Raw genomic sequence first — 15,445 nt, 5'->3', positions numbered from 1 at the left:
TCAGACTCTGAGCCTATTTCTGCAGTTGCAGGTACTTCATCTGGGATTGGTGTCTCGGGTACTGTCTTTTCAGACAGTGAGGAGGATGTTTCGGCATCAGCCATAGCCAGAGAGGAAGCGTTGGTAAACGCACTCATGGTATCTGTTCAAGAGACCTTAAGATTACAGGGTATTCCGTCAGAAATAGCTGAAACTGAAATCCCTTTTGGGACTAAAAACGCATCTAGTGGCGAAGGTTTTTTCCATTGCCCAAATGTTTTGGCAATCCAATCAAAGAAGAATGGAGTCTGCCAAAACGCATTTCTACTATTTCTAAATGCATTAACAGGCGTTATCCGTTTGAGGAAACCCTCATTAAGAAATGGACAGAACCACCTGTGGTGGATTCACCAATTGCTAGATTGAATAAAGCCACGGTTATTCCTCTAGAAGACGCTCCGTCTTTTAAAGATCCAGTGGATCGCAAGATAGAAGCTATGTCTCGCACCATGTTTACTTGATTGGATCAGCTTTCAGACCAATAATTGCTATTGGTCTGGTTTCGCAGGCTGTAACTGTATGGACCAAGTGGTTACGCCGGGACCTAGAAGAGGTCCCTCAGGCGGTATCAGATTTGTTGGAACAGATGATACAGGGGTTACAGTTTGTGTGTGATGCGGCGTTAGACGCCACTTCATTATTGGCGCGAGCATCTGTCTCAGCGGTGGTTCTCAAGCGTACACTGTGGCTAAAAGGTTGGTTAGCCGACCAAGGTTCCAAAAAAGCATTGGCTAATTTCCCCTTTTTAGGAGAGCGTCTATTTGGAGCCAACTTAGATGAGATCATTAAGGATCTCACGGGTGGAAAGAGCACCTTTTTACCGCAAAATTTTAAAGGTAAAGGAACTCGTCAAAGACGAGGGCCTTCTTTTTCTGCTCACAAGAGGTTTTTTCGTCCCGCGGGTGAAAAAACTAAGTCCTCCAAAGCTCCTGCAGGAGGCGTCAGGGGTCGTTGGTCGGGCAAGCAAAAGCCCGCCCCCTCCAGACCTGAAGATAAACCATCCAAAGCCTGAAGGTGCGCCCCCACCCATAACTGGGGTGGGGGGACGTCTTCGCCGGTTCCCGGATCCATGGCTTTCCAGAATCCCGGACAGATGGGTTTGCGAAGTCATAAGGTCAGGGTACAAGATCGAGTTTCGATCTCTCCCACCGGCGCGATTCTTCCCTTCCAATAGCCGACTATCCCCGGATCGTTTAGACGATCTGTGGAGAGCAGTCACAGATTTACTACAACAAGGAGTGGTAGTCCACGTTCCTTGGACAGAACGCTTTCAGGGGTTTTTATTCAAACCTATTTACAATACCCAGGAAAGAGGGCAAAGTGCGTCCAATTCTGGACTTAAGGGCACTCAATTCTTTTGTCTACATAAGAAGATTCAGAATGGAGTCCATTCGCACAGTAGCAGCCTTCCTGCATCCAGGGGATGTCCTAGCGTCCATAGACATCTAGGACGCATATCTTCACATTCCCATTTTCGCAGGACATCAGCGGTTTCTACGTTTTTCCGTAGAAGAGAACCACTATCAGTTTGTGGCGTTACCTCTCGGTCTCGCCACGGCTCCGCGGGTCTTCACAAAGGTGTTGGCCCCAATGTTGGCACTTCTGCGCCAAAGAGGCATATCGATTCTAGGTTACCTAGACGATCTTCTGCTTCATGCAGAGTCTCCTCAGACCTTGCTACAAAACATAGAAATTACTATGATTTCTTTACAGGAATTCGGGTGGCTGGTGAACCAGCAAAAGTCATTTCTGGTTCCCACCCAGAGGCTCGAATCTGGGTCTAATTCTAGACACAGTCAGGACAAGAGTTTTTTCTTCCGGTAGGGAAACTCCGAAAGATTCAATCAGCAGTCCACCAACAGCTGGTCTTCCCTTCGGACTTGCATGAGGGGTCTGGGGTTGATGGTGGCTTCCTTCGAAGCAGTCCCATTTGCCCAGTCCCATACCCGAATTCTTCAGCAAGAGATTCCTCTCAGATGGAATCGGAATCCGGAATCCCTGGACAATCAGATCCGATTGAGCAAACAGACCAGAGAGTCTCTGGTCTGGTGGCTTCGGTCTCCGATGCTCAGCCAGGGAAAGTCATTTCTGCCAATATATTGGACGACAGTGACCACGGATGCCAGTCTATCCGGATGGGGAGGAATTCTCGGTCAGTTATCTGTCCAGGGACTTTGGTCCCCGGAAGAATCCAGGTTACCGATAAATGTATTGGAACTGAGAGCGATCAGACTTTGTCTGATTCACTGGACGAGCAGCTCCAGGGCAGCCCGGTTCGGATCCAGTCGGACAACGCCACGGCCGTGGCTTATGTCAATCACCAGGGGGGCACCAAGAGTGTCCGAGCGGCCAAAGAAGTGGCTTGCATTCTTCGCTGGGCGGAACGATTTGTTCCAGCAATCTCTGCGGTGTTCATTCCGGGGGTGGAGAATTGGCAGGCAGATTATCTCAGCCGTCAGACCCTGGATCAGGGGGAATGGTCCCTCCATCCAGACGTTTTCCACCAGTTGTGCCTACAATGGGGCACCCCGGATATGGATCTGTTGGCATCTCGATTCAACAGGAAAGTTCAGAGATTCGTGGCTCGCTCCCGCGATCCTCTAGCAGAAACCGCAGACGCACTGATCGCCCCGTGGGGGCAATACCAGCTAATGTATGCCTTCCCTCCTCTTGGGTTACTGCCAAGACTTCTTCGCAATATAGAGGAGGAAGGAATTCCAGTAATCCTGGCAGCTCCGGACTGGCCTCGTCGAGCTTGTTACGCCGACTTGGTCAGACTGATGGCGGACGTCCCGTGGAGACTTCCTCTCAGGGAGGATCTACTGTCTCAGGGACCGATCTTCCATCCTGCTTTACGATCGCTGGTTTTAAACGGCCTGGTTATTGAGACCCAGGTGCTGAAGGACAAGGGATTGTCAGCTTCAGTTATTCCTACTCTAGTTAAAACAAGGAAAGCGACTTCCAGAAAGATTATCATCGTACATGGAAGTCTTATATTGTGTGATGTGAATCCCTTGGGTTCCATCTACATCTTTATTCGGTAGTCCGAATATTGGCTTTCTGCAACAGGGAGTTGAGCAGAAGCTGGCCTTGAGTGTTATCAAGGGTCTGGTTTCAGCATTTGCTATCTTCTTTCAGAAGCTTTTGTCTACTCATTCCTTGGTGCGGAATTTCTTCCAGGGGGTGCGACACCTGGCTCTGCCAGTGCACGCGCCGTTACCATCCTGGGATCTTAATTTGGTGCTGTCGGTTCTTCAGACACCTCCCTTTGAAAATATCAGGGAGATTCCCTTGCCTACTTTATCCCAGAAGGTGGTCTTCTTGGTGGCTATCACTTCTGCACGCAGGGCGTCAGAACTGGCTGCATTATACTGTTGTTCCCCAGATCTGGTGGTTCATAGGGATAAGGTTGTTCTTCATCCGAATCCATCCTTCCTTCTAAGGTGGTTTCAAAGTTTCATTGAATAAGGACAGTGTATTGTCCTTCCTATGTCCTTAGCCCAATCATCCTCGAGAATTTGCATGGCATTCCTTGGATGTAGTTCGGGCGATCAGGATATACTTGAATACTACGGATTCAATTTGTAAGACGGATTCACTGTTTGTGATCACGGATGGCCCTAAGAAGGGGTTGCCTGTTCTGCTGCGACCATCTTTAGATGGATCAGACAGACGGTGGTATAGGCTTATTTTATCTAAGGGTCGGGATCCGCCGTTCCCTGTTAAGGCGCATTCTACTCGGGCGCTTAGAGTTTCCTGGACCTTCCGCCATCAGGCGTCAGTGGTTCAGGTTTTCAAGGCGACTGTTTAGTAGTCGGTTCATACCTTTACAATATTGTATAAGGTTTATGTGATGGCATCGTCAGATGCCTCTTCTGGCTGCAAGGTTCCTGCAGGCCACTGTTTGAGGAGACTGTTGGTCTACCTCGAGGATTTGTGGGGTAGGTCTCATCTGTTTACTCGATGAGTCCTTTGATACTTCTGGTTGGCTCCGGTTGGGCCTTCTAGATTGGATTTTGATTCTGTCAATCCCACCCCTCATTTTGTGGCACTGCTTCTGGATGTCCCAGCTCTTTAGAATCAAGAAGACTACGTCTGTCAATGAGCGATAGAGAAAAATGGATTTTTGTAAGATCTTACCGTAAAATCCTTTTCTCTTAAGCTCATTGACAGACGTAGTACCCGCCCCTCTATCATTGAGTTGGGTTGGGTTAAATTCTCTGTACTGCTTTAAAACAGAACTGATTACCTGTAGCAGAGAGAGGGAGGATATACCCTCAGGGACTGCCCCTAAGGTGGAGCCAGAACGTTTTGTCTTTCTGCCTAGTCCTACTCCTGCGGAGACAACATAACCCAGCTCTTGAGAATCAAGAAGACTACGTCTGTCAATGAGCTTAAGAGAAAAGGATTTTACGGTAAGATCTTACAAAAATCCATTTTTCTCTGAATCCTCTGACAGTCGCAGCCCCCGCCCCTCTGTCTTTGTGTTTTGGGGTTGATGCCTTCCGGTACTGCTTGCTACAAAACTGAGGGACAGTAGTAACTGTGTCAGGATAATGGCTAAGGGACGCCCCCCTGGAGGTGTGTCTTAAGTGTAGAAAGTTTTTTTGGTAACTTTCAACTGCCTAGCTTACGCCTGCAGAGGGCGCCATTACCCACTCGAGAAGGCTTACTGAGCGACTGCAACTGTCAGAGGACTCAGAGAAAAGAGTTTTACAGTAAGTTGAGCTCCATCGGGAGCTATCCATTACCATTTATCACCAAATGAAAGCCCAATTTGTCCAACGCGTTTTGGCCATTTACACCTTTATTCGTGAACAAGACCTAAATGACCGAAACGCGTTGGCCTATTTCTTGGCTGTATTCCTCGGCACCAGATAAAGTCATCATTCTGCTGATTTACACCTTATCTTCTGGATAAACTTCCTGTCTGCATGTACTTACTCCAGCTTCAGCAGCACATCATTGCCCTGGAGAGGCTTCCTGATGAGGACAATGGTGGATCATGCCCTTGCAGTGTTTCCTGGGCACAGCCACTTGTGGTCTCCACCAGGGACGCATATGACAGGGTGACGATGCAAAAGCACAATGGAAGGGCAGTTGTCATCCCATAACAGGACCAGGGACCTTCATGGAGGGATCACCAGGGATTATATTAACGGAAAATTAACGCCAGTGCAAAACAAAAAAAAAACTTTTCTGTATTTTGTCTAATATAATTACTTCCTCTAATTGTAAGTGCCATCTAGTGGCCATAATGTAGTATTTTTTCTTAAATACTTCAGTGAGGATAATACCGCATTATGGCCACCAGAGGGCACTGATCTGTATACTTGCCTTCCATCTCTCCTTGATCTCGTAATTCCAGTTGAAAATATTGGGTTTGAGCTTACACAGGGCTAAGGACAAGCCACGTGTTCCATCTCTCATCCCTCAAGTTTGGTGGTTGGCTTGTTGGCCAATGAGCCCTGAGGGCCTATTGTGTTCTTCAGGCTTGGGGGGGGGGGGGTGTTTGAGGGTATTTCAGGCGCTGGGAGTGAATGGAAAGAAGTGTAGGTACTGCCTGCTGGATATCAAAGTGTTTCAGGGGTTAAAGATGTGCAGGGAGAGCTAATTTTTAGGTCGCTGGGCAGGCAGGAGGGGCGGAAATGAGGCAGGGAGCTGTGTCACATGACAAGGTAACAAAAGGAAAGATATCATGCCAGGTACGACAGTTCACATGTTTTCTCATTGCATGCAATGCATAGAGTTCTGCTTTAACCAAAGGATCTTTTTAACCACTTAAGCCCCGGAGGATTTGGCTGCTAAACGACCAGAGGGCATTTTGCGATTCGGCACTGCGTGACTTTAACGGACAATTGCGCGGTCGTGCGACGCTGTACCGAAACGAATTTGGCGTCCTTTTTTTCCCACAAACAGAGCTTTCTTTTGGTGGTATTTGATCACCTGTGCGATTTTTTGATCACGCGCTATAAACAAAAAAAGAGCGTAAATTTTGCAAAAATAGCAATATTTTTCCCTTTTTTTTATATGAAATTCCCCCAAAAAAAAATGTAAAAATCAAAATTTTTTAATATTTTCGGCCAATTTGTTTTATGCTACCTATGTTTGGTAAAAAAAATCGCAAAAAGCGTATTTTGATTGGTTTGCGCAAAAGTTATTGCGTTTACTAACAAAGGGAAAGATTTTTGTCATTTTTGTTGTTTTTTTTTTTAACGCGTAATGGCGGCGATCTGCGATTTTTTTTGCGGTACTGCGACATTGCGGCGGACAGATCGGACCCTTGACTGACATTTTTGACACTTTTGGGGTTACCAGTGACATTTCTACAGTAATCAGTGCTATACATATGCACTGTTACTGTAAAAATGCACTGGTAGTGAAGGGGTTAACTTTATTTGAGAGGGAGGGGCTGTGTGTGTCCCTAGGGGCGTGATTCTAACTGTGATTGGCTGTGGCTTCAACTGTATGAGGAGTGATCAATGGATCTACATAGTAGATCCATGTGATCAGCTCTCATACAGAGAGGAGAATGACAGGCAGCTTGTTTACACAAGCTGCCTGACTATCTCCCTCTCCCCCGCCGATCGCAGAGTGGCCGGCGGCGATCGGGTCCGCCGGTCACGCGCGCGGGGGGGTCCGTGACCACGCGGGAGCGGGAGCGCGCCTCCGGCGGCGCGCGCTCGCTCCCTAAACCCTCACAGGCGAGCGACGTAGACCTACGTCACTTTGCCTGTGAGGGGCTGACCGCCCACGTAGATAGTCGTGCGGCGGTCGGCAAGTGGTTAAGCTAGTGGTCTCCAAACTGTGGCCCGGGGGTCCAATGTGGCACTTTGCTTGCCTTTATCTGGCTCTTGGGGCACTGTTCCTCCCCCCAACTGACACCAATGATGAGACGCCATTTCTTCCACTGACACCAACATTGGGGGCACTGTTCCTCCCAACTGACACCAATGATGAGACGCCATTTCTTCCACTGACACCAACATTGGGGGCACTATTCCTCTCACTGACACCAATGATGAGACACCATTTCTTCCACTGACACCTCCATTGGGGGCACTATTACTCCAACTGACACCAATGAAGGGACACCATTTCTTCCACTGACACCAGCATTGGAGGCACTATTCCTCCCACTGACACCAATGATGAGACACCATTTCTTCCACTGTCACCACCAATGGGGGCACTATTCCTCCCACTGACACCAATGATGAGACACCATTTCTTCCACTGTCACCACCAATGGGGGCAATATTCCTCCCACTGACACCAATGATGAGACACCATTTCTTCCACTGACACCACCATTGGAGGCACTATTTCTCCAACTGACATCAATAATGAGACACCATTTCTTCCACTGACACCAACATTGGGGGGCACTATTCCTCCTATTGATACCAACGATGAGACACCATTTCTTCCACTGATGCTAACATTGGGGGTACTATTCCTCTCACTGACACCAATGATGAGACACCATTTCTTCCACTAACATCACCATTGGGGGGCACTATTCCTCCCATTGATACCAACGATGAGACACCATTTCTTCCACTGACACCAACAATGAGGGTACTATTCCTCCTACTGACACCAATAATGAGACACCATTTCTTCCACTGACACCACCAATGGGGGCAATATTTCTCCCACTGACACCAATGCTGAGACACCATTTCTTCCACTGACATCACCATTGGAGGCACTATTTCTCCAACTGACATCAATAATGAGACACCATTTCTTCCACTGACACCAACATTGTGGGGCACTATTCCTCCTACTGACACCAATGATGAGAAACCATTTCTTTCACTGACACCAACATTGGGGGCACTATTCCTCCCACTGGCACCAAAGATGAGACACCATTTCTTCCACTGACCCCAACATTCCAACATTGGGGGAACTATTCCTCCTACTGATACCAACAATGGGGCACTATTCCTCCCACGGATATAAATAACTGATCACTAGTCCTCCCACTGACACCAACATGGGGGCACAATGTCTCTGGCTATTACCGTTGATGGGGCACTATTCCTACTCCTACTGACCTCAGGGGTGCTATGTGATTTATTTTCTTGCACTGACCGGAAAGCCTGAGGCGTGGTTTACTCCCACTGATGCTGGGGCATTTTCTACTCCCACTGGCCATAGTCTGGCCCCCCTAATGTATGAAGGACAGTAAACTGGCCTTTAGTTTGGAGACCATTGTTCTATGCTTAGGTAAACCCTCAATGTACATCTGACAGAAAAGGGCATGGTTGGACTCTCACGATATCTCTTTCCTTCTACCAGGCTGTCCTATCCCCTACCCCCAATGCGGCCCCCGGGGGTCGGGAGCGTGATGGGAAGCTGCAAGAGGTCATCGAGAGGAAAAGGTTCCTGTGTCACGAGATCAAATCTCGCCAGCCGCGTGCTGAGCGGGGCCTCTGCAAGCAGGAAAGTCTGCCCATCCTGCCAAGCTGGCGTCGGGGGTCAGAGGGCCGCAAGGGCGGGACCCCACCGTGCCATCGACAACAGGCTGTGCTGTGGGACACTGCCATCTGACTGCAGCCAGCTCTCCCTCCCTTTACCCAGGGGCGCTGGCCGACACCCTGTGGCGAGAGGGCATGAGGAAAAGACGGCGCAATGGGAGTGACTGTCTACAGGGTTACGATTAAGAATGGAGAGACGCGAGACGCTCTGCAGATGCCAAGGCAGCGTGTGGGGCAAGCAGACAGAACATCCAAAAGACAAGAAGAGGAATTTCACACCGGGGCAAAAAATGTCTTCTGCAAAATGGGACGATGGGAGTGGTGCGAGTTGAGGGGGATTTAGGCTCCTCGAAGGCGGATGAGGGTCCAGTCCCAACCAGGTCCTCCAAAGTCACGTGAGATGGACTGCAGAAAACCAAGCCAAGAGGCTCCTCCCAGAAATACACCACACCACCATCACTCTAGAGTCCCTTCGGACGGGAAAGAGACCCTGCAAATCCGGTCAAAGGGCTAAACCAGCAGGACGCACTACTCGGTACAATGTCCTATTCACTCTCCCTCCATAGGTAACGGGGTAGTGTGGTCTTTCCGTCCAAAGAGAAAATTAATATCAGAATTGCTACACTAAGCAATCACACTCTGTAACCCTCTTTTAGGATATAATATCAACTTTAAAGATTAATGACTATCCCCCCCATCCCCCCAGAGACCTATAGGAAATCACCGTGTGTATGTAGACCATGGGGTCTGTTTATAAAAATCAGCATTTCTTTTTGGTGAACTTTGCCTTGTTTTGCTGACCCCTTGACGATTGAGAGTGACCTTGATGACTACAGAGGGTGCTCTGGTGGTTGAGGCTTGGTCCCAATGTCAAACCCTTATTAACAAAGTAAAACCAGGATCAAAGTAAAGCCTCTTCTGGCTCCTTATTGGGTGGGGAGCTAACTCCAGGAACAGGGCTTGATCCCAAAGTCAGGAAAGTCAAGGCCTTAGTGAAAAGGTGAAACCAGGATCAAATTAAAGCCTCTTCTGGCTCCTTATTGGGTGGGTAGCTAACTTCAGGGGCAGGGCCTGACCCCAAAGTCAGGAAAGTCAAGGCCTTAGTGAACGGGTAAAACCAGGATCAAAGTAAAGGCTCTACTGGCTCCTTATTGGGTGGGGAGCTAACTCCAGGGACAGGGCTTGATCCCAAAGTCAGGAAAGTCAAGGCCTTAGTGAAAAAGTGAAACCAGGATCAAATTAAAGCCTCTTCTGGCTCCTTATTGGGTGGGTAGCTAACTTCAGGGACAGGGCCTGAACCCAAAGTCAGGAAAGTCAAGGCCTTAGTGAAAGGGTAAAACCAGAATCAAAGTAAAGGCTCTACTGGCTCCTTATTGGTTGGGGAGCTAACTCCAGGGGCAATGCTTGATCCCAAAGTCAGGAAAGTCAAGGCCTTAGTGAAAAGGTGAAACGAGGATCCAAGTAAAGGCTCTTTTGGCTGCTTATTGGATGGGGAGCTAACTTCAGGGGCAAAGCTTGATCCCAAAGTCAGGAAAGTCAAGGCCTTAGTGAAAAAGTGAAACCAGGATCCAAGTAAAGGCTCTTCTGGCTCCTTATTGGGTGGGTAGCTAACTCCAGGGGCAGGGCTTAACCCCAAAGTCAGGAATTTAAAGGCCTTAGTGAAAAAGTGAAACCAGGATCAAATTAAAGTCTCTTCTGGCTCCTTATTGGGTGGGTAGCTAACTTCAGGGGCAGGGCCTGACCCCAAAGTCAGGAAAGTCAAGGCCTTAGTGAAAGTATAAAACCAGGATCAAAGTAAAGGTTCTAATGGCTCCTTATTAGATGGGGAGCTAACTCCAGGGACAGTGCTTGATCCCAAAGTCAGGAAAGTCAAGGCCTTAGTGAAAAGGTGAAACAAGGATCCAAGTAAAGGCTCTTCTGGCTCCTTATTGGGTGGGAAGCTAACTCCAGGGGCAGGGCTTGACCCCAAAGTCAGAAAAGTCAAGGCCTTAGTAAAAAAGTTAAACCAGGATCAAAGTAAAGGCTCTTCTGGCTCCTTATTGGATGGGGAGCTAACTCCAGAGGCAGGGCTTAACTCCAAAGTCAGGAACGTAAAGGCCTTAGTAAAATAGTGAAACCAGGATCAAATTAAAGCCTCTTCTGGCTCATTTTTGGGTGGGTAGCTAACTTCAGGGGCAGGGCCTGACCCCAAAGTCTGGAACGTAAAGGCCTTAGTGAAAGGGTAAAACCAGGATCAAAGTAAAGGTTCCATTGGCTCCTTATTGGATGGAGAGCTAACTCCAGGGGCTGGGCTTTATCCCAAAGTCAGGAAAGTCAAGGCCTTAGTGAAAAGGTAAAACCAGGATCCAAGTAAAGGCTCTTCTGACTCCTTATTGTGTGGGAAGCTTACTCCAGGGGCAGGGCCTGACCCCAAAGTCAGGAACGTAAAGGCCTTAGTGAAAAAGTGAAACCAGGATCAAATTAAAGCCTCTTCTGGCTCCTTATTGGGTGGGTAGCTAACTTCAGGGGCAGGGCCTGACCCCAAAGTCAGGAAAGTCAAGGCCTTAGTGAAAGGGTAAAACCAGGATCAAAGTAAAGGCTCTACTGGCTCCTTATTGGGTGGGGAGCTAAGTCCAGGGACAGGGATTGATCCCAAAGTCAGGAAAGTCAAGGTCTTAGTAAAAAAAAAAAGTGAAGCCAGGATCCAAATAAGGCTCTTCTGGATCCTTATTGGATGGGAAGATAACTCCTGGGGCTGGGCTTGATCCCAAAGTCAGGAAAGTCAAGGCCTTAGTAAAAAAAAGTGAAACCAGGATCCAAGTAAAGGCTCTTCTGGCTCCTTATTGGGTGGGAAGCTAACTCCAGGGACATGGCTTAACCCCAAAGTCAGGAATGTAAAGGCCTTAGTGAAAAAGTAAAACCAGGATCAAAGTAAAGCCTCTTCTGGCTCCTTATTGGGTGGGGAGCTAACTCCAGGGACAGGGCTTGATCCCAAAGTCAGGAAAGTCAAGGCCTTAGTGAAAAAGTGAAACCAGTATCAAAGCAAAGACTCTTCTGGCTCCTTATTGGGTGGGGAGCTAACTCCAGGGACAGGGCTTAACCCCAAAGTCAGGAATGTAAAGGCCTTTGTGAAAAAGTGAAACCAGGATCAAATTAAAGACTCTTCTGGCTCCTTTTTGGGTGGGTAGCTAACTTCTGGAGCAGGGCCTGACCCCAAAGTCGGGAACGTAAAGGCCTTAGTGAAAAGGTGAAATGAGGATCCAAGTAAAGGCTCTTCTGGCTGCTTATTGGATGGGAAGCTAACTTCAGGGGCAAGGCTTGATCCCAAAGTCAGGAAAGTCAAGGCCTTAGTAAAAAAGTGAAACCAGGATCCAAGTAAAGGCTCCATTGGCTCCATATTGGATGGGGAGCTAACTCCAGGGGCAGTGCCTGACCCCAAAGTCTGGAACGTAAAGGCCTTAGTGAAAAGGTGAAACCAAGATCCAAGTAAAGGCTCTTCTGACTCCCTATTGGGTGGGAAGCTAACTCCAGGGGCAGGGCTTGTCCCCAAAGTCAGAAAAGTCAAGGCCTTAGTGAAAAGGTGAAACCAATATCAAATATGTACATGCTTTTCTGAATAACAAAGACAGTAGGGGGCACCTGGATGGTTGCCTGATGGTTGTTCCCAGGTAGGATTTTCACTTTTAAATTTTTAAAATTAGTGACAGTTTCAAATATTGACACCCCCCCGTCCCACCCCCCAATCATGAGATGCATGTCCAGGACATTGTACAATGCCTTCTTTCTCTGAGCCTGACCTCCAGCATTGGGTGGTTCTCATAGCTGTAGAGTGGGACACAGAGGTTATGACATCAGCACCCTCTGTGAGCACAAGGGTGTTTTTAATGACACCCCCGGGCGTGTGTGCCCTTTATATTCCGTTAAATAACGAAAGGCTTCCCTCAAACCAGCATTTTAAACCTAGAGCATTGAGTCTTCAGGGGACAGACCAGGGGACAAGGTAAAAATTGCTGTCATCAATATGTTTGTTATATTTCCAAAAGGGCTAGACAATTTTTTTCTGCTAAAAAAAAAAAAAATAAAAAATAAAATCTGGCTATATATATTTTTTAAATTTATATTTTTTTCATTTTGTTGATTTTAAATGTTAATGTTTGAATGATAATTTTAGGTAAAGCCATTCTAAATTATTATTTTTTTTTTTCTGCTAAAAAGAAAAAAAAAATGAAAGTAGATCTAAGCCTGGTACACATGGGCTGAATGTCGGGCGGCATCGGCTGGTTCAAAAGAAACTGGCCGACATTCAGCCCCTGTGTACTGCAGCCGGTCCAACAGAAGCCAGCTGTTTGGCCAGCTTCTGTCGAAGGGGCATGACTGAAAAAGGTTTGCCGATTGGCTCCCGATCAGCGTTCTCAGCTCAAAAAAAAAAAAAAAAAAAATTGTAGTGTGTACCAGTCTTTAGGCTTTAAAGGGAAACTTTTTCATTTTATTGGATTTATTGAAATCCTTGGACCCATTGTCGGACCCTACGCTGGTGCAGTGGGTCCTGGATTCCTCCTGGAGCAAGACAGTGCCCGGCCTTATGTGGATGTGGTGAGAGTATGCAGCCAGTTATTGGAGGATGAAGGAATTGATACCATTGAATGGCCCCCACGCTTGCCTGACCTAAACCCAATAGAAGACCTCTGGGACATTATGTTTCGGTCCATCCGACGCCCCCAGGTTGCACCTCAGTCTGTTCAGGAGCTCAGTGATGCCCTGGTCCAGATCTGGGAGTAAATACCCCAGGACACCATCCGTCGTCTCATTAGGAGCATGCCCAAATGTTGTCAGACATGCATACAAGCACGTGGGGGCCATACAAACTACTGAGGAACATTCTGAGTTTCTGTGATGAAATTTCAGTAAAATGGTTTAGCCTGCTGCATCATTTTTTTACTTTGATTTTTGGGGTGTGTTTGAATTCAGCCCCCTGTAGGGTAATAATTTTCATCCATCAAATGATGTGGCATCCTTTCCTTCCTAACACATTACCCAGTCCACACCAGTATAGATCCTAACCCATTACCCAGTCCATACCAGTATATATCCTAACACATTACCCAGTCCATACCAGTATAGATCCTAACACTTTACCCAGTGCATACCAGTATAGATCCTAACACATTACCCAGTCCATACCAGTATAGATCCTAACACATTACCCAGTCCATACCAGTATAGACCCTAACACATTACCCAGTCCATACCAGTATAGATCCTAACACTTTACCCAGTGCATGCCAGTATAGATCCTAACACATTACCCAGTCCATACCAGTATAGATCCTAACACATTACCCAGTCCATACCAGTATAGATCCTAACACATTACCCAGTCCATGCCAGCATAGATCCTAACACATTACCCAGTCCATGCCAGCATAGATCCTAACACATTACCCAGTCCATGCCAGCATAGATCCTAACACATTACCCAGTCCATACCAGTATAGATACTAACACATTACCCAGTCCATAGCAGTATAGATCCTAACACATTACCCAGCCCATACCAGTATAGATCCTAACACATTACCCAGTCCATACCAGTATAGATCCTAACACATTATCCTGTCCATACCAGTATAGATCCTAACACATTACCCAGTCCATACCAGTATAGATCCTAACACATTACCCTGTCCATACCAGTATAGATCCTAACACATTACCCTGTCCATACCAGTATAGATCCTAACACATTACCCAGTCCATACCAGTATAGATCCTAACGCATTACCCAGTCCATGCCAGCATAGATCCTAACACATTATCCTGTCCATACCAGTATAGATCCTAACACATTACCCAGTCCATACCAGTATAGATCCTAACACATTACCCAGTCCATACCAGTATAGATCCTAACACATTACCCAGTCCATATCAGTATAGTTCCTAACACATTACCCAGTCCATACCAGTATAGATCCTAACACATTACCCAGTCCATACCAGTATAGATCCTAACACATTACCCAGTCCATACCAGTATAGATCCTAACACATTACCCAGTCCATACCAGTATAGATCCTAACACATTACCCAGTCCATACCAGTATAGATCCTAACACATTACCCAGTCCATACCAGTGTAGATACCCAGCAAGATATTTGTTCCCCATTGATATCTAAGGGATTTCAAAGCAAATGGTTCCTTTAATTTTTTTTGAGCAGTGTATGTATTTTTGCCTTTTTAAAGCCTAATTCTACTTTTTTTTTTTTTTTTTACATTTTTTAGTAGACAAAATGCCTAGAATTGCTTTGCCTACAATTGCCCTATTTCTGAATAAAGATTTTGTAAAAAAAACATTCAAAATCAAAATAATAAAATTTATATATATAAAAATTGTATTATTTTGATTTTGAATGTTTCCAATTTTTGTTATATATATTTATATATATATATATATATATATATATATATATATAAATTTACTTTTTTTATTTTATTTTATTAATTTTGAATGTTTCCAAGTTTATAAACCAATCTTAATTCTTTTCCTTTTTTTTTTTTTTTTCGTACAAAATTTTTATTTAGAAACAACCATGTATTGCAAGGAGCTCCTATTTATTTCACGGAGGTTCCAATTCGAGCTTATTGTTTTAGCTAGGGTAAGTGAGAAAATGTCTCAGCAAAGTTTGTGGGAAATGGATTGGTGCCTATCACCGACTGCAAAAATTAAAAAAAAAATAAAAATAAAAACTGGACCTAAAAATAAAAAAAACACAATCTTTTCCTCCAAAATTAGCTGTTGAACTCAACCTCCCAGTGTTTGGCTGCTGCAACCTTAATTCACTTGACCTGAAACCAGAGGTTTATCTAACACCCTTACCCCACCACCCGTCTGGTCCCTAACTGTTTAAAGTGGAACTAGATTTAAGGAACTTTTCA

At 46.2% G+C, this 15,445-nt stretch overlaps 1 protein-coding gene across 1 annotated transcript in view; it reads left to right on the top strand.

The window, feature by feature from the left end:
* The window catches only part of NYAP1 (neuronal tyrosine phosphorylated phosphoinositide-3-kinase adaptor 1), a 54,742-nt gene extending 45,416 nt beyond the window's left edge, over nt 1-9,326 (top strand). The window contains exon 7 of the mRNA XM_082257198.1: nt 8,350-9,326. Within this exon, the coding sequence (XP_082113324.1) occupies nt 8,350-8,601 (252 nt within the window). The 3' untranslated portion in view covers nt 8,602-9,326. The remainder of the gene's footprint in view (nt 1-8,349) is intronic.
* Nucleotides 9,327-15,445: the final 6,119 nt, after the last annotated feature.

This window comes from Pelophylax lessonae (genome assembly GCF_965119305.1).
Source record: "Pelophylax lessonae genome assembly, chromosome: 4".
NCBI classification, from domain to species: domain Eukaryota; kingdom Metazoa; phylum Chordata; class Amphibia; order Anura; family Ranidae; genus Pelophylax; species Pelophylax lessonae.
Note: the sequence above shows the minus strand (reverse complement) of the source record. Positions and strands in the feature narration are given on the sequence as shown.